Source organism: Palaemon carinicauda, chromosome 19 (genome assembly GCF_036898095.1).
Source record: "Palaemon carinicauda isolate YSFRI2023 chromosome 19, ASM3689809v2, whole genome shotgun sequence".
Lineage (NCBI taxonomy): Eukaryota > Metazoa > Arthropoda > Malacostraca > Decapoda > Palaemonidae > Palaemon > Palaemon carinicauda.
Genome location: NC_090743.1, coordinates 29332621 through 29351318, shown reverse-complemented (window position 1 = coordinate 29351318; position 18698 = coordinate 29332621). Strand labels below are relative to the sequence as shown.

At 35.6% G+C, this 18698-nt stretch overlaps 1 protein-coding gene across 7 annotated transcripts in view; it reads right to left on the bottom strand.

The window, feature by feature from the left end:
• The window catches only part of poe (E3 ubiquitin-protein ligase-like protein poe), an 87266-nt gene that overhangs the window by 17226 nt on the left and 51342 nt on the right, over positions 1 to 18698 (bottom strand). For 4 of the 7 annotated variants that reach the window (XM_068393390.1, XM_068393394.1, XM_068393393.1 and 1 more), the window contains 26 exons: positions 18173 to 18409; positions 17104 to 17309; positions 16744 to 16952; positions 16393 to 16574; positions 13616 to 13709; positions 13003 to 13143; positions 12415 to 12633; positions 12053 to 12187; positions 11713 to 11767; positions 11420 to 11595; positions 10805 to 11173; positions 10287 to 10532; positions 9958 to 10092; positions 9459 to 9576; positions 9087 to 9305; positions 8302 to 8502; positions 8066 to 8161; positions 7816 to 7941; positions 7480 to 7613; positions 7092 to 7249; positions 6161 to 6458; positions 5638 to 5846; positions 4279 to 4598; positions 3445 to 3690; positions 2877 to 2990; positions 265 to 605 (listed from right to left, as the gene is read on the bottom strand). In XM_068393390.1, the coding sequence (XP_068249491.1) occupies positions 265 to 605; positions 2877 to 2990; positions 3445 to 3690; positions 4279 to 4598; positions 5638 to 5846; positions 6161 to 6458; positions 7092 to 7249; positions 7480 to 7613; positions 7816 to 7941; positions 8066 to 8161; positions 8302 to 8502; positions 9087 to 9305; positions 9459 to 9576; positions 9958 to 10092; positions 10287 to 10532; positions 10805 to 11173; positions 11420 to 11595; positions 11713 to 11767; positions 12053 to 12187; positions 12415 to 12633; positions 13003 to 13143; positions 13616 to 13709; positions 16393 to 16574; positions 16744 to 16952; positions 17104 to 17309; positions 18173 to 18409 (4984 nt within the window). The remainder of the gene's footprint in view (positions 1 to 264; positions 606 to 2876; positions 2991 to 3444; positions 3691 to 4278; positions 4599 to 5637; positions 5847 to 6160; positions 6459 to 7091; positions 7250 to 7479; positions 7614 to 7815; positions 7942 to 8065; positions 8162 to 8301; positions 8503 to 9086; positions 9306 to 9458; positions 9577 to 9957; positions 10093 to 10286; positions 10533 to 10804; positions 11174 to 11419; positions 11596 to 11712; positions 11768 to 12052; positions 12188 to 12414; positions 12634 to 13002; positions 13144 to 13615; positions 13710 to 16392; positions 16575 to 16743; positions 16953 to 17103; positions 17310 to 18172; positions 18410 to 18698) is intronic. The other 3 variants (XM_068393392.1, XM_068393396.1, XM_068393395.1) reach the window with 2 other exon arrangements.

Here is an 18698-nt window from a genome sequence, read left to right as displayed (position 1 = left end):
ACATGAGTAAATCCCATTTCATTAATTTTACTTATTGCTATTAGGCAAATATTTATATTTTTCTATTTTTCTATCGAGAACAATGTAAAATGGATAAAAATGCATTACTATACATTGTTACCTGCTACAATGTGCAAGTGTCAGATGTCCCCTTAGCTTCCTGTGAAGAGTACCAACATCAACAACACCAACTGTACAAAACAAACTTTCTTTACAAGCACCAGGAAGCATTCACCTTTGCAGTTTAGCTTTATTTCCTCTCACCTGTTGCACTTCTTGAGCATTAGCTTGTGGCCCACCACCAGGTATACCCCCAGCAGCTAGTACCTGAAGGCTTTGAAGAACTTGGCCACTAAGACCTTGCAGACGATGTAAGCCTGGAAGACCTCCAACAAGCCCTTGTAGTCCAGGATGCAAGTTCCCCAAATCGGCAGGTGCTTGACCTTGTTCATCATGTAATGATAGAGCAATGGCTAATTCAACCATGGCATCATCATCATCAGCAGGAAGATCCAGCATACCACCCATCAGGGCTCCTCTTAAGGCTAAGCTTCCTCCACCTCCACCAAGTACTCCAAGGCCTTCAAGTCCTTCACCACCACTTCCTGAAAATAGAGGACCGTATTCAAAGGTCAAATAAAAAATAAGAGAAAGTATTTTAGCAAGAAATGAATCTTGCTACATTATTAATACTTTATACAAAATCTGTTGCTAGAGATCAGATCTTTACCCGAGACCAAGTTATTGCTGCCAAGTCAATTCAAAAATTTACATTTTGTCTTTATATGTCTTTATATAGGCTGGGAGGAATGTAGAGAGTAGAGGTCCCCTTTTTTGTTTTTGTTTCATTTGTTGATGTCGGCTGCCCCCCAAAATTGGGGGAGGTGCCTTGGTATATGTATGTATGACCAAATAGCCCAGAATGGTAGTCTGGCAAGGGAATCATATACCATGATCGATGCAAATATAGAAGCCCGCAAAAGTTCTAGTGACCTAAAGAAAAGATCTTGACTAAGTGAAGAAGCTGGTAGTGCTAGAAGAAAACGAAGTTGCTCCAATAACCAAATTATTCTTATTCTGTTCCTTTGTATTCAATAAATTCTTTAAGGATTTACCAGTGTACTAAATCCACTGAGCAGGTACCACAAACTAATTCACCATACTGAGGATTAGAATGAGCTGTAGCCTCATCTACCTGATGTCACTTGAAGCATATCTACATGTAACTTTACATCTTTATATAGACTTTAAGAAACTGTCAAACTTGAGTTGTTTCTCTGATGCCTGCCTGTAAAGCCTAAAATCAGATAGCTGCAGTGCCGATGAAGTTTTGTCTACAAGGATTCTGCTGCTAGTGTTAAACTTATCCACCTCACAGTAGGATGGGAGATATCCTCTGGCAAGAGGAATCCTTACCAGGGCATCACGGTAATCCTTCCAGAAGAGAACTTTGAAACATGCTTTTATAAACTTCTAAATCATCTAGAACACTACAAAAACATCATAGCTCCAACAGTGGAGGCTAGGACAGCAGGAGAAACTTCTTTGGCTTATGAGCTTTGCTTGAATCCTGCCCTGTAAAATGCATCAAAAACCATGCAATCAGGGGCAATCATATCAAACTGAATCTGCAGTAACAAGGGTAAAAGGAACTTTTGGGTGGTGGTTTGGGTCACCAGAGAATATTGGTTGATAACAAGATTGCATTTATGAATTTGGACTATGTAGCCCAGCACTGGGGCCTGTTAGGTCTTTCAATGTCTAAATGCTACTAGGGGGAAACTCTTCAGTTATACAAAGAAGAAAAAGTTGAAAAAGGTAAGACAGCCAAATGAAACAAAAGGAAATGGGATTGGAGGTAAAGTAGAAAGATATAAAGCTAGTGCAGTTAGGGGCTGAAGGTATGCTGCTAAGACCTTGAAGTAATGCCTACAGTGCACGGCATGATGTGTACTGATGGCATTTACCCAAACAGGAGGTGGTTAATAAAGTGGTTATGGTTACAGCCCATGTCAGAGCTATGGTCATTAAGGCAAGATTTAAAAGTACTATAGTAATAGGAGTGGACTTAATAAATTTCAAGGGTTTTTGTGGTGACTGGTCGCCAGTATGTTCTTCCAGTACCAGAGCAACTTGAAAGGTAAGTAAATTGTACTATATGGAGTTATTAGGCTCTTAATAACTCTGATGACACTGGGAGAATGTAATATTTGGGAACTGAGATTTGACAGGACGTCAATGCAGCTTAAATCATCAAAGCAGTAATAAAATTTAGTAAAAAAAATCACCAAACCTAACACCTTAAGGTTTCATCATCTTGACTATGCCACTGCTTACATCTTTCACAAGTTCCTAATAAATCTGCTTCTGATGGCTGGAATCTTAATCTTTTTCTTATAATCCATGAATTATAGGGCAGACATTCCCAACAATGAAAGAAATGGGCTCTCTCTTACCATAAGAGAAAAAAGGGGGAGGGGCAGAATAAAAATGAAATACAATACAGAAAACCAAAGAATCAAATGTCAGTGATTCAAAGACCACACAAAAATGCAGCAAAAGCCTCAAGGTCCTTTCAGTGAAATAAACACACTAGTGTATTATAAGGAACAATTCTGAGCCAGAAAATACAAAACGGTACTCTACTAGAAAATACAATGACAACTATAACCTTCATAAAACCAGCCATAGCATCTTTCAAAACTAACAGGTTGCATAAATCAATTTAGGAAAGGTTAACCATAAATTATTTAACTGACATGACTACATTTATAGCAGATTTCATCATCATCTATTAAAGGTACAAAAGCACAACTATTTCTTCAAAAAGTTTGTGATAAAGATTGGAAAAGTAAATAAGAAAAAATTTTAATCACCTGCTTCTACAATAGGATCAGCAGCCTCAGCTCCTTCAAATGGAGGTTCAACCAATGCAGCCCCAGCAGGTTCTTGAGGAGCTGGTGTTGTCTTATCAGCATCATCTACCACTCCTGTCATTCAAAATGGTCTAATGAAGAAATACTCTTACTGAGATAAACGTTTACGCAATTCAACTACCATTGCATATTCCATATGACATCTGAGAACCTAAGCTTCAATTTCATGTCACTGGTATGAATTGTACATGATAATACAATTACAGATTGGTGGGAAGCTTTTAAGGGCTAAGCACTAAAATTAAAAAAGCACAAATTCATGAAATAACTTCAACAAATTACTGTACAAGAAAACTGTAAAAAAAAATTTCGAACTATAAGGTACAGTATGTCAAGAGCAGTTAATTTCAGCTACAGGAATTCTATATCCCAAAGTAACAAGCAAAATTCCCACTTGAAATTTGTTGATATAACGACTTAAACTTTCCCAAAATTCATCTTATTCCAGGAGTATAGTGTTCATAAAATTTCTATTTTAGAGAAATACTTACCTTCCTTCTACACTTACCAGATGTGTACTCACCAGGAGTTGAGCATCTCGGAGGGCTTGGGATGAACACTTTTCTTCTCTTATGACGTGGTCTCAAGACTCTTATCAAGGCTTGTTTAGCTCCAAAACTTACAGACGTATCTGTACACAACAGTAGTTCTGTATATAAACGGACAGCAAGGGGCACTGCTGACAAGGAGCACACAGTGTAGGCATGAATTATTTCCACTACTGCTTGGACAGTGGCCTCCACATGAGTCAGTCCTGAAAAGATATTTAACACAATTAACTTCCCAATTCAACACTTGAAATGGATATACAGTAGATGCCTATAAGCATTAGTACAGGGTCCTACACAGTCACAGCAATGTCAAAGATATATGAATGCAGAAATAAACACAACTTTGAGCTACCTATGCTAAGGCCTTAGAATTCAAAGTAGAATAAAAGGTGTTTCTCAAGTGTTCAAAAGATACAATAATGAGACAGAGGGGAGTGAGGACTGAAATAATTGGAAGCCAAATATTATGCATATTAGAACACTAAGTTCGTAAAGTGGCCATGAGGTTACAGCAGTCATGTTGTTGAGTGCATTCAATTCTATGATGAGGACATAAAAGGTATTTGTGAAGAGGTTGAAGAAATAATATTGTGGTGGAGGGCAGACCCAAGAGAGATAGAGACCATTTGCTACCTAGAAAACAATTTTGTTCTGTTATTCTAAAAACCATCTATTACTCCTTGTTTCTTACTATATCTAGAGGAATTTAAAAATGAGTATCACTTAACACGAATATCCTTTCTCAGTTAAAAATAAAATAACTAAAGATTAGAAAACAATTTATAACATACCAGGTTGGCAAACAGTTGTCAAGAAAACATTGGCTGGCTTTGCAGTGTGCAGAGACCAAAACACATTCATCAGCTGAGCCAAAAAGTGATTGTCATCACTAGATATGTCATTGCCATTAGTGTCTCCACCTTCCAAAGTGGCTTCAGAATCAGATGTGGTGTCTGAAGCTTTGCTTAGGGTTGAGTCCCCATCAGATTTTTTGGAGAGGGACAAATCTGCTTCAGTTTTTGCCACAAATGATGATGAATCATCAGATTTCTTGGTTTCTTCCTCTGGTTGAATCATTGTTACATCACATGCTGACAATTTTTCTGTGTACCTGTAAATAAAAACACAAGACAAATGAATATCAAAAGTCATCTTGATAGCATTATTTCATAAATCTCCTTTTTAGGGACATATTTGTATATAAAATCCTAATACTAAGTGCTTTAAAAAGTTTTTTTTATTTAATGTACGAACAATTCACATTTGCACATACAGAATATGCTTCTTTTTTTACTAAAGAACTTGAGAACAATTAAAGGTTAACTTATTCAATACTGAAACCTAAAAGTTGGAAAGCTTATCAATACCTTAAATAATGCATTTGAATATTTTTCAATTTTCTTAATCAACTACTATACCTAAACCGAAATATATTTTCACTACATATTCTCTACAAATCTTTATTGTATAAATCAATTTCCAATTCCTTACTATTACTTCTACGGACTTATACAGTAATCTGACAACACTGGCAGAGTTACTATACATTGCTTAAGAAAACTTAAGCTAGAACAATGTGAATGTTAAAAGGGTTATCATACTGAAACCCTAGCAGAACATCAATTAATACATGAATCATAACTCAATATTCGTTATCATTGGAAAATAAAATTTAAAACTGATCAAAATACCAAATAATGACTATATTTTGATGAGTAACTAAGCCCAACAATACTTTGGTCATCGCCTTACTGCTTCTGCCTTTTTCACTTCATTAAGCTATCTCCTATTTCAGTCACACTTCAACTTTACTTAGCTGCATTTTTTCCAAGCCACTTCAGAAGATTTTCTAAAGAACCTTACAGTCAAGAAATGCAACTAGGGTCTTGTAAAATTAAAATACCTATACCCCAAATAAACTTATATACTTCTCAATCTAGAAAGGGGTGACCTGAAAACCAGAAACTTGAGTAACAAGTTTCTAGTTAATATTTCTTCCCTTTGCTTGAGACAAAGATAGTTAAAGCTTTAAATGCATATTATATCATCTAATTGAATAAATGTAAATTGCTATCCTCTACAGGAATCTATAGAGAATGCAATATGCTCAATTTGAATCATCAGGTTAAGTCTACAATGACGAATCTTACTTGATCAGGTTGTGAGGTCTTGCCACAGCAACGTTTCTCGCAGTTACTACCAGTCGATGATAGGCTTCACAGTCGAGCTGCTTGGAATCTGTAACCCTTCGCAAGGATGTAAGGGCTTCAACCACACTAGCCAATTGAGCCCCATCTTTATGGTTATGGTAGGCTACTCTGCTTTGATGTAAGGATGCTAAAAGTGTTCTGGTGTGATGCTGAAAAGTTTTGAGAGTTCATCAAATTACACTAAAATTTAATGGCATTAAAAAATGGATGAAAACAATGTTTTAAATCTTTTAACATTACTTGCTTTAGTAAGAATATTAGAATGTATAGTTTCAACCAATCCATTATTATGTAAAAACACCAATTTCAATCCATATGAAGTTGCCCTAAGTCACGACATCCTGAATCAGGGGGGTACTTGTTCTACTAAGAACAACAAAAGCAATGATTTGGCATCCGAATATCTCATTTCAGTTTAAGAATTTTGAATGTATAAAACCAAACTTAATATTCTTTTGCTTACCTGTACAGTAGGTGGCAAAGGAAGATTCAGTAGTTTAGTAGCTAAATCTAAAGCACCAGCTCTAGCTACAATCTTTTCTGCAGGTGTTGCAACAAAGCATCCGTCTAAAGTTTCAAGAGCAGCAGATACAAGTCGATCAACTGCTGTTAGTGGAAGTGGAGTACTTGTTGAGGAACTTCCTGTTGCAGAAGACTCACTTGCATTTCCCGTAGTCCCACTTGAACCGGTCCCACTTACGGTCGTAGGGAAATCTTCAGGTTCCTCTGGCCAGCCAAAATCATCCTTGGTTTTCCCATAACTAATTAAAAGAAAAAGTTGATATAGTTAGGCATCATTTACAATGAAACAGACCTCATATAAAAAGCCTAAAGATCAATAGAATAGACAAACAAATGTTTAAACTACCGACTTCTTTTCCAAGAATAAAAGACCATGCATTCTTTCACTACTACAAACAGAAGTTTAGGTAGTCTGCATCCCCAACTAGGAACATAGGTCAAGTTTGTAAGGAAAATAATAACGCATAGGACGCATATATTACTTCTGAGGATGATACATTACATGGCAAATCCTTACCATTGATATATATGTACAGTATTTGATTACGAGTCCATAGTTTGAGTAATCTATTGTTAAAAATATCTAAACAGACACTGTTTGGGAAAGTGCCACATTTATGGGCAAATTTTATTCAAAATCAATTTTATTTTAACTGCAGTGCTATTTTATTCTCGCCTCATAAATTGCAAATTTCAGTGACCTCAATTAGTTTAAAAAAGCTAGGCACAGAATGTCTGGGGTAGCCTTAACTAAGGTGCCTTTTACAAAACTATTAGCATACCACAAAAACCCCAACCGCACTCAATCCGTTAGTACAGATAACACTAGGAAGGGGTCTGTAAATTAACATATAAACAAAAAATTAACTTACATTTTTACTGAATCCACAATTGTGACATTAGATGAATCAGCAGATGGACCAAATGTTATCACTATACGCTTGTCTGCTTGTAAGGATTCCTCTCTTGTTAAAGGAACGTCAAACCACCTGCTCCGTGTCGCAGAGATTGACACACTACGACCAAACACCTTTTAAAAGTGAAAAGAAAAAAATTCTTTACACAATGTTTCAATTTGAGTATCTTGTTAAATCAAACTGAACGACAAATGTAATATTCAAGAATCTTGGATCGACCAGGTCTGGTTTTAAAATTTGAGTTTGTAGTATAATTTGACTATTTATTCCCAGGATAAAAATAGGCCATCTTAAAACCACACCGATACAGAAGTAATGTCGAAGAACATTTCATTTTACTTACCTCTAAGTATGCAGGGACTCGTTGAGTATCAACAGCTCCAACAGCTATTCTTATACCACAAATGACAAGAGTGGAATCATTATTGGTTGCCTCTAGCTGGAATCCACCAGGCTTGGTTGAGGCAACATACATACCTGAAGAATAAACAGTTTTACAGTTCCCTCATTTAACTTCCCTTGACAAAAGGGCTCAATACAGTAGTCTCTGACATACACAAAGGCAACAATTTTCTACAGTTATACTATCAATATTCAAGCTACTCTCTAAAATTTTGAGGCAAACCGATATATTTCCATAATAGAATGAGAATAAATAAATAATCAATATGGTAATTACCTTGGCTGTTCAGTCTGTTCTTAAGTTGCTGTACATTATATACTTGTAAGAGGTCATTACCTCCATACTCAATGTCATTCATAACAGAGCAGTGTTCAAAGAAGTCCACAGGGAACACAACAGATCCTGAAATAACAAAAGAAAAGTGGCTCAACCCAATGCAGTAGTTACCATTCTAATCTGAGAAATGGGATATGATTTTACAAGTCAATGAAGTATTATTCAATAGCATCAATAAGAGTGTACTAACCTGATGGCCGCCCCAATTTTGGAGCTTTCTTCTTTCTTGATGGCCTTAGTGATGAAATAGCACTAACACTTTGCATCTGGGGTGACAACCAGAAGTCTGCAATATATAAAAATCATTACTAGTATATTAGGTAAGTAACTGGCATTATGCACTACAAACCACTGCTGATGACAAATAAAATTGCTTACAGTATTATTTCTTACAGATTTTCATAAAATACAATTAAATATTCTAACCTGTGGTCTGAGGGTTGGCATTGTAGATTCGAAGTGATCCATCCTCACATAGTAAGATCAGTGTCGTTTTTGCTTCGTGATTGGGAGACCATGAGTGTCGAAGTGCTACCAAGTCTGTCATTTTGCTTTTGGCTGGTAATACTCTAATTTCTTGAACCAATATTTGGTCAGGTTTCACCATTATTATCACTGGATTATTGCCTGAAAAACAACAAACATTTATACTGATTTTTGGTTAGTTCAAAGCAAACTAATCCATACCTGAATATTTTGAAGAGGAAAAAGTTTTGTAGAAAGAATCCCAGGGAATACTTTACCAAAAAATTTATTTGCTATACAGCAGAAGTTCCTTTACGATACATTTCAGAAAGCAAACTTAATTATCCTAGTCAGAACCTATGTGGTATTGTAAATGCTAGTAGCCCCTTATTTTATTTGAGATATTGAGGCTTAGGTCCACTGATGAGTAACTATGTCTGATAAAACCTATACCACAGCCAACACTTGAATATTCTGAGGACATCCTACAGCTAATGGCAATTCAAAGTTTATCACATCTAAAATCATTTTCAAACAAAGGCCTTTCATAATAATGCAATTTTCAGGACTGTAATTATGTCTGATACTGTATGTCAAGATGTCACTTGATAGGGATGTAACCATTTAAGATAAAGCTTGCCTAAGAAAAACAAAGTTTTTTACCCTTTTAGGTAAATGGTAAACAGCAAAAATCTTAAAAATAGAACATTTGAATCATCAAAATAAAAAATGGGAACACCACTCACTCGACTGGGTCAGACAAGTGATCAAGCCAGGGTGGCCTGTAACTTCACCCCACTGACAAAGTGGCTGAGGGGTGACCTTCCCACCACTTCCGCCGCTACTACTGCTGTTACTACTACTGCTACTGCTACTACTGCTGCTGCTGCTGCTGCTACCTCCACCTGAGCCATTTCCTCCTTTGACACTGACAGGGAAGAGTTTTTCAACCTTGTCATTTTCACCTGCAAATTATAAGTCACCGCATTAATCAGTGTCTCTGAAAAATCCCAAAGCAAATATTTTCCAACCTTGTTGAGCAATGCAAAAAAACATTTATCAGTGTTTGAAAACAATAAATTACATTAATAACCATGTAATCTAAACAGGATACTTACTCAGGGACACAAGAGGTGCAATGAAGCTCTTTCCTTGTGAATAACTGAAGCATAACAGCTGCAGAGTATGAGAATAATAGACAGACACACCGCCTCCACCAATCTGGCCATTTGAGTCCTGATGATAAAGAATAAATTTTCAAAGCCTTCAACTTTATAAGAGAATACTCCTTTTAAGTAGTTTTCTTTACTTAATTTTGGTCAGCACAGTAATACCTTAGATTTTAAAATCTTTTATGGGTGAAAATTTCAGGGTCATACAAAAACATACAAGTGCATACAGTACTGAACTGTTTATGGTAAATTAACTGTCTCATTAAGTTTTCCTCATATACATTACACACTTGAAGACACTCCTTGAGTACAGTACACAATGGTACATGCGCCTAGACACAAAATATTGCTTGCTTTGAGCTCAAGAGCTAAACCTGTAGGATAACATGAACAAGCCTAAGGGGATATAAAAGAGAGCAAGAGAGTGAGAGAGATTCAGTCTTACCTTAAGGTCAGGATGCTGAACTTGCAGTACATTAGTTACATAAAAAGGTCCATGCTGGGCAGAACTTTCATCGCTTAAAACCTGGTAGTAGATGTAACCAGATGATGCCATTGCCACAAGATAACATCCATCATCCTGTAATAAAGAATAAACATAGAGAATACATGTCAACAGTAATCATTCTTAAGCTTAAACTCAACATTTAATCATTTATCTTTAATGAATAAATTTACATTTTCCATAATCTTCTACTCGGTTATATCACTCATGTAATTAATATACAGTACTGATAAACATCATAAAACTAAGCTGTTTTTCCTTATACTTACACGAGTGCTGATAAAGCAAGCATCCTTGATTTTCCCAGATGGTAAGGGGAAATAATACTGAGGTGACAGGGAATCTATACTGAGATCATAGATTTTCACAAACTCTGCAGTGACAAGAGCAAGCTGTGTTTGTTGGCCTGGTAACCATACAGCACGTATTATGTAATTTCCAGACTCTAGTTGAGGGTGTAGAACGAGGTGATCTGATACACTGCCAGCACTTGCAAAAGTCAATACATGGCAATCCTGTAAGAGTAAAACCCATCATAAATATTTCTAAAAATAATTTTAATTGATCTTACTTCGCCAATCAAAGAGCTTTTCTCACATGCAACAATAAGAAACAACTTCAAGGTCTTGTCAAAAAATTGTGTAAATAACCATGACCTATATAAAAACAGTTTATATTGTGGTACCACATTTATCATCCATATTTCTTGAATGCTTTTACCATGAGAAAACTATGAACTGTATGACAATTAAGCTTATTCTATATAAACAAAGTACACAAAACTTACTTTGAGACCACAAACTGCTAAGTAATCATCATTTGCTGGGTTGGCTGTGATGGACAGCACAGTGAAAGGCACAGGAGCAGAGGAAAGTCTTGTCAGTGTTAGCTTTTTCTTGGCAGAATCGTGCTGCTTCAAGAGAGATGAAAGTTGAAGAACTGTTATTTTTCCCTTTTCATGAGAGACAGCCAAATGTTGCCTTTTGCCTCCTGGTGATGCCAAGCAGCACATTGCCACACGACGAATCATGTGAGCAGACACTAGCTGGCGTATGGTCTGTCCTTGTTCACCAGAATAGTTGAGTCGCACATTCTCAAAAGCCCCTTCTTGAGAGCCAAGGGTGGCAACCATCAATTGTTCTGATGACTCAATTGTCTAAGAAATGAAAAGAAACCATATCATCATTAGTGGAGAAAAGGGAAGCACTTTCAAATTCAATACATTTGTAAGATATAGCACTAAAACCCCCCAAAAATTCTAAAGCCCACAAAAATTGCACACTGCCTACAACAAACATTATATATATTTATCTATATCACAACCTAAAAACAAATAATACCTTGTACACACAAGTTTTCCATATTTGACAATGTCACCATTAAGAACCACTTCAAAACACACCTTTGTATTTGTGTGAACTTGATTCAGGGCTGCTAGTGCACGCTGGTAAGATCCGACAGAGCAGGACTCTGAGGCACTTTCTTGAACAGTTGGAAGTAATTCGGAAAGGAGATCAAGCACAGTAGCTGCTAACTCACTACTACTAACTTCTCCCACCAGTAAATCGCGAACATTTTCTGAAAAAATTTTTCTTTTATGCTCTCTTGTAAAATTTAAGTTAAAATGTTTATAAAAACACACTTAGAAAGGTTTATACAAAAAGACAAAAAGTTACAATAAAAATTTTTTCTTACCAAGCTTCTTTGCAAGAGCTTGCCTTTGCTTGTGTGTGTCATCTCGATGCTTATCCTGTACAAAAAGATAAATTAATACAATAAACAATACTGCACATTAATATTCAACTTATAGATGTATTGACCAGTTCATCCAAATTATCAAACAAGCTCCGAAATTTTTCATAATAATTGTTTTTCTACAAATGATATATAATTAGGAACTAAACTAATAAAACGCTAATTAGATCTTTTTAGGCAAATGAATTTGTAAAACACCTAAATTGTGTGTATATACATACATACATACATACATACATACATACATATATATATATATATAAAACTATATAATTACCACCTGAATGCCTTGAGAGGGAGATGAAGGACGTCTACGTAGAGATGATGGGAGGAGGGGCTCAACTCCAAAGGCTGCTGGGCCACTGGAAGAGCCAACGCCATCCTCATAGGAAGCAGGACTACGTTTCACTAGAGCCTTTGGAAGAATTAAATAATTATAAACCCTAAGGGACCTTTTCCTCAACATATGAAGAAATTTTTCAATTCAACATACAATACAAATAGATCTATTTTTCCACAATACATTACTTTGTGCTGAGCTATGTTTATTAAATCACAAATCTCTCCATCTCATCCAAAATTAAAAGCTTGAAAATAAGTGTGTTTTCCAATATTGGTGAAAAAAAAAAAAAATAGTTTTACCTGACAAGATCCATCTTCTTTAGCACCACAGTCACAGAAGAAGGCTCCATACTTAGCATAAGTCACGTCATGACCGCGGTGACACACTCTGGCGCACACGGTACATACCCCAACACCGTCCACCATGCGACAGGTGTGACAGTGGTACCAATGCTGGTGCATGAATTCCTTCTGGGTGACTGTAAAGGTACACAGCTTGTTGCACATACTATCTTCATCCTGGAATAAAATAAAATATGAGTAAAATAAATTTGCTGGTGCAATTTTAAGCAAAAGCATAACACAAATTGTCCTTATCACTCTCATTGATACGTAATACTTACATCAGGTGATGAAAGAAAGGTCTATATAATTTAACAAAAAAAGGCTCGATAACAAACCATTAAAACCTCTATTTCTAAAGATATTACACTGTACTGTATTATTATTACAGTCTTAACTGCGCAGTATTTTATCATTTGCATGCATTTATCATTGTTGCACATGAACGTAGCTTCATTAGAAAATCAAGCAATGCCAAAAAAATTGAAGTCTTCCCTTATCAATTTAACAACAAAACAATTACTTTCTAAAGGAGAGAGAACTTACAGAATCTTCTCCAGCACTATCCTCATCTTCTTGAGTAAGATCATCAACCCAGTCTGAATCCGTATCAGCTGTTAGGTCCAGTTCATATGGTGGGGAAGTCATGCCACTACGATAAGCTACAGCCCACCGTTCACTGCTGACCTAAAAATTTCAGAATATCCTGTGTCTTTAAGCCTATTACAACTGGTTGCAATAATTGCTCAGCTTATCATTTTTTCCCTTTACATAAATTGATTTGAAAACTTGTAACCTTGCAGCCCATAGGTTACCAGGTCCTTTAGGTGCCCAGCCTTATATTAAGTAGTAATTACATAATTGTAAATCCCCAGTTAAGAAATGCTCTACTTAGCACTTTATCATAAAATTAAAATCTATCATTAAAATACACATTTATCTGCAAAAACCATCTAACATTATGGCCATAATACAAATCTATCACAATGAAGCTTATAAGCTTTGGGACGACTTTTTTTTTTTTTTAGATTTCATGACCTATTCAATAAAAAAAAAAAAAAAAAAAATCTAAAAGACAACATAAAGATATGCAAGATTCAAATACGATACAGAAAATTATTCTGCAGCAAAGAAATATCTTGGAACTTATTCTTCTTACCTTAAGTGCAGCTACAACATCACTGACATAAGACAGCAAATGGCACATGGCTTCAAGAAGTCCTCTGTCCTTTTCTCCAACCAAGTGTTGCTTACTGTTAAAACATAAACTGTATCAGACTTATTAGACAATAAATATTGTTTACAGTAAAATTTCACTCATCTTCAATTTTCAAAGTTATCAAGAAATTCATCTTGTCACATTAATACTTTCAACTCGCTAATTATTTAGTAAGGTCTAAGGAAAATCCAAAGAAAAAATAATCTTATGAAAAGTAAATTGAAACAGTTTTACAAGCTTCAGAATATTTGATAATGTCCCTGACTGGTGATCGCCAAACTGTAGTTTAAGTCCTGCTCAAACTCGTTAGTTCCTTTAGTGGCTGCAACCTCACCATCCTTGTGAGCTGAGGTTGGGGGGTTTAAGAGAGCCTAAAGGTCTACCTGCTGAGTCATTAACAGCCATTGCCTGGTCCTCCTTGGTCCTAGCTTGGATGGAGAGGGGGTTTGGGTGCTGATCCTATGTCACTGTCCCTTACCTCTGCCATTCATGAATGGCCTTTAAACCTACTGTTATTTACTACTAACTGACATTCCTCATAAAAAATTTTTTAATCTAATTCATAATTCTATTATTTCTAAGATATCACTTACTATACCATACTGATAGAATTCTATACAAAAATAAACAATCACAACAAACCACTCATTCCAATTAGCCAACATTCATTGTCTTTACAATTACTAGAAATAAATCATCACAGTGCTGGCAATGGAACTCTGCAAAGCCAAGTTGCCACTCTAGAGCAACCTAGAGTTGTGGTTATTGCAGTGCCTAGTGAAACCCATAAGAAACCGACCATAGCGTTGGTCACAAGTCTAGAACCTCATGAACAGGGAGCTATCTAGTATGAGCAGAAAAAATCAGAGTTCTATAACTGAAAACAAAGACTGACAGAAGAGGCAAACATGGATGCGATCAGTACAGGATACACAACCACATTCACTTGCTTGGCAGATGTGATGAAAATGTCCAAGGTAAGATTGCTACCACAGATGATCATTGGTAAAATTTGATTTTACTAGCTAAGATTAAAAGACATTCAAAAAGACCACTAGCATAAGTAGACAAAACTGGGGTTTATATCTGGAAATAACCAAGAGTCCTGGTGCACTCCATAAGGAGTTTAGTTTGTCAGGCAATGTTGATGAACTATTGATTAGGCAACTAATGCCTGGGATAAAGAGTTGAGCATTCTATAGTGTTTACCACTTATGAGAAAGCTATAGATGGAGATACTATGTCATACCTCACATAAAAAATGGGACTTTTTTCAATGTCCACATTGTAACTGGATGTACGAGTTCATCTTTTAAAATTACTGAAAGACATTGTAAATAGATATCTACTACTTGTTATAATCTAGTCATTCTCGAGGAATATGACAAGTGATAGATGGTGGCACAGTAGTGTATAACTTATTTACCTAATCAAGACACTCCTTAATCATCTATTAGGAGATTCTTCATGTTATCCCTACTTATCCTGACATGTAATTTTTCTGGAAATTTACTTGTAGAGCAGTCCTTTGGTAAAAGTTACTTTAATGATACTTGGTACAGATGAAAGTAGAAACTTCCAGATTACTGGCAGTTAGAAGTAAAACTTCATAGAAAAATTTGTTTTTTATTTTTACATCCAACCTAGAGGTCAAGGGTACATGCATGGTGGCACCCACCTAACCATTAAATAATCTTTAGAATCAGAAAAGTTTAGAATACATAGATTATGAATGTGAGGTATGTAAAGGATGGATTTGTACTGAAAAAATATTTAATTTCATTTTCAATTTTTAAACATTATTCAACAAAATGAACAAGTTAAAGAAGCTTAACCTGTTGTATTAGATTAAATAAGGAAATAAACCCGACCAAAATCATTGTTAAGACAGACTGGATTGAAAATTGGAAGCATGCCACAGGGTTGAGAACAATTTTTCATATTCTACAGTGAACCCTCGCTACTTCGCGGTTCGACCATCGCGGATTCACCACTTCGCGGATTTTTTCCATAACCCATATATATACAGTATATATATATATATATATATATATATATATATATATATATTTATATATATATATATATATATATGTATGCATGTATTTATGTATATATGTAGGTATGTATATGTGTATACATATATATATATATATATATATATATATATATATATATATATATATATATATCTAAAGTAGGAAGATGTGATGTAGTTCTAAGGGAAAAGTATGGGAAATATGTCTGGGTAATAAGCAAAGCTCTACCTCCAGTTTGTTTCTACATTATGATCAGAGATAAATGTAAACAAAACATTGGTTGCCATTTTTTATCGTGCTTTTTAGCATGTTTAGGAAATGCATGATATAAAATCACCTTTAATATTTGTGCCTGTTTTAGTTTAGGGTACTGTAGTACATGCATTAAGTGTTCTGTACATTAAAGGGTAGTTTGTTAACAGTACTACGTACAAGGGAAGGTTTTAAAAGTCTGAATATACATGTTGAATAAATAGGTAAATATGGTGTCACTACTTCGCGGATTTTCACCTATCGCGGCCGCGACTGGAACCTATCTACCGCGATAAACGAGGGTTCACTGTACTTTATAAAAAGACTATCAACTAAATGTTCATGCTCTTAAAATAATCATGCGCTAATTTGTATTCAATTTTGAGTTAAAGGGAAATAATAAATTACGCATAACATCAGACTTACCACCGAGTTATCCAAGAGGTTGCTGCTCTGAAAAGTGTCACATGTCCTGTGCCTGAGCCTGCGCTCGCCAATGATGACATGACAGACAGCAGGTGAGTCATACTAGCTAGTCCTTCGGATCCAGTTGAAACTAAAGACGAGCCGAGGGGCACAAGGGATCTCAACAATCCATGAGCGACCTCCTGCATGATAATGAAACATTGTGAAGTACTTATACACTACATTGTACAATTGAGTACATTTTACATTTTATAAAGTTTATTCAAGTTTGCAAATATACAAGTTATGATTTATTAAGAGAAACGAGGATAAATATTCAATAGGGAATTAGAAAGATTTTTTCCAACCGACCTCTGCATATTGAGTGTCTTGGGTTATCAAGTATGCTGTCAATGTTCGTAGAAGCTGCCAGCTATTAGGAGTTCCTTCACCTTCGGTTGGGGTTGTGGTCAGAAGATTAGTGGATAGCCAGCCTTGCAACATACCTGACTCTAGCCACGATCCTACGGAAATTCGACTGCACACAGATGCCAGTGTGTGGTCTGTAGGATTTTTCTCCGCTGAAAAATTGACAAATGAATCATTATGACATACATTGCAGCTAAAAGAAATTTACAAGACCTTACAACACACACTAAAGCAAATACAATTTTACTGATAAACTATGATTATACGTAAGTTAAACATCAACTGGATTCCACTATGACTCACCTAGTTGGAACACCCTGATGAAAAATTTGACAACATGTATTGGCAATGTTGCAGATGACGTATCTCCAGATATAGGGGGACTCAAGAGAGCCGACACAAAATGTGACTCTGCCAGCACTCTGTCTAGTGCTAGTTTCCCTGCAGGCACTTCCAGTAGTTCTTCTAGGAATGTTGTACAGCCTTCCAAAATCTGGTCATCCATAACACTGAAAGTGAAAAATCAAACATCAACAAATGACTGAAATAGCGAACATATCCTTAAACCAAAATATAATTTGGTAGTTTTTAAACCATTAACAACTATAGAAAAACTTATGGCAAAGATGGTATTCTACATTGACATAAAATGTCCCAAAAGACTTACAAATATTCCCAAAAAGAGCATTAACAGGAGGAAACAACCAAGTGAGTGATGCCTTATATGATAAACAATAATCGGGTGTATATCTTTTGTAAAGCCTCCCTTCAGGCACAAATGCATACTTGTTGCCTTTCACATTTCATCTGTTATTCTCTTTTTTCTGTCCTTAGTGGACGACAAAGCTAGATCAGACAAAGGTGGTGTAGAGATGAATATAATCCAGAATTTTAAGGTGATTTTAAAGTTTTCTTACATGCAATGGACTGATAACCTTGTTCTTTCTAATTTTCCTTCCAAAAAATAATACGAAATTATAGGAAAAATATCCCTAGAGGGCCAGGTATGAAAATACTCAGGTTCCCACATTTGTTATATTCTTTCTCAATTTACCAAAGCATGGTTTTAAGATATACCAAATAAAAAGAAAGCCCAAAGTTTCCCATTACAATAAAACCCGAAGTCCATAGGCATTATTATTATTACTAGCTAAGCTACAACCCTAGTTGGAAAAGCAAGATGCTATAAACCCAAGGGCTCCAACAGGGAAAAATAGCCCAGTGAGGAAAGGAAAAAAGGAAATAAATAAACAATATAAGAAGTAATAAACAATTAATATACACTTCTACAAATTTGTCTCTATTACATTAATGGAATAATTCCAAAGATTTTCACGATGAAAATAGTATGAACTCTTTGCAATAAGCTTACCCTTCACATATGGCTGTAGACTGCAACAAAGACTCTACTCTGTACAAGAGATGGGTATACAGAGTAATCTGGAACGGGTCTGGTGAAGTAGATGAATCGCCACCCTCAGGAGTAGGCATCAACCTATCCAAAGCTGTTGACACAGACTCCGAAACATGATCACATGTGGCATCTACTGCCAAACTGATCAATGTATTGGTCAAGACTCCACCATTTTTATCATCATCACCACACCAGCTGTCAAGGAAACAAACAAGATCTTTGAAGGACCTGAAAACTATCTTCATTATGGAAAATTTATCGCAAGTCTTTTATCACTTAATATTATCATTATTACAAGCTAAGCTACAACCCTAGTTAAGAAAGCAGGACGCTATAAGCCCAAGGGCTGAAACAGGAAAAAATAGCACAGTGACAAAAGGAAAAAAGGCAATAAACAAATTACAAGAGAAGTAATAAACAAATATTAAATACTTTAAGAACAGTATAATATCAAATTAGATCTTTCATATATAAACTAAATAAA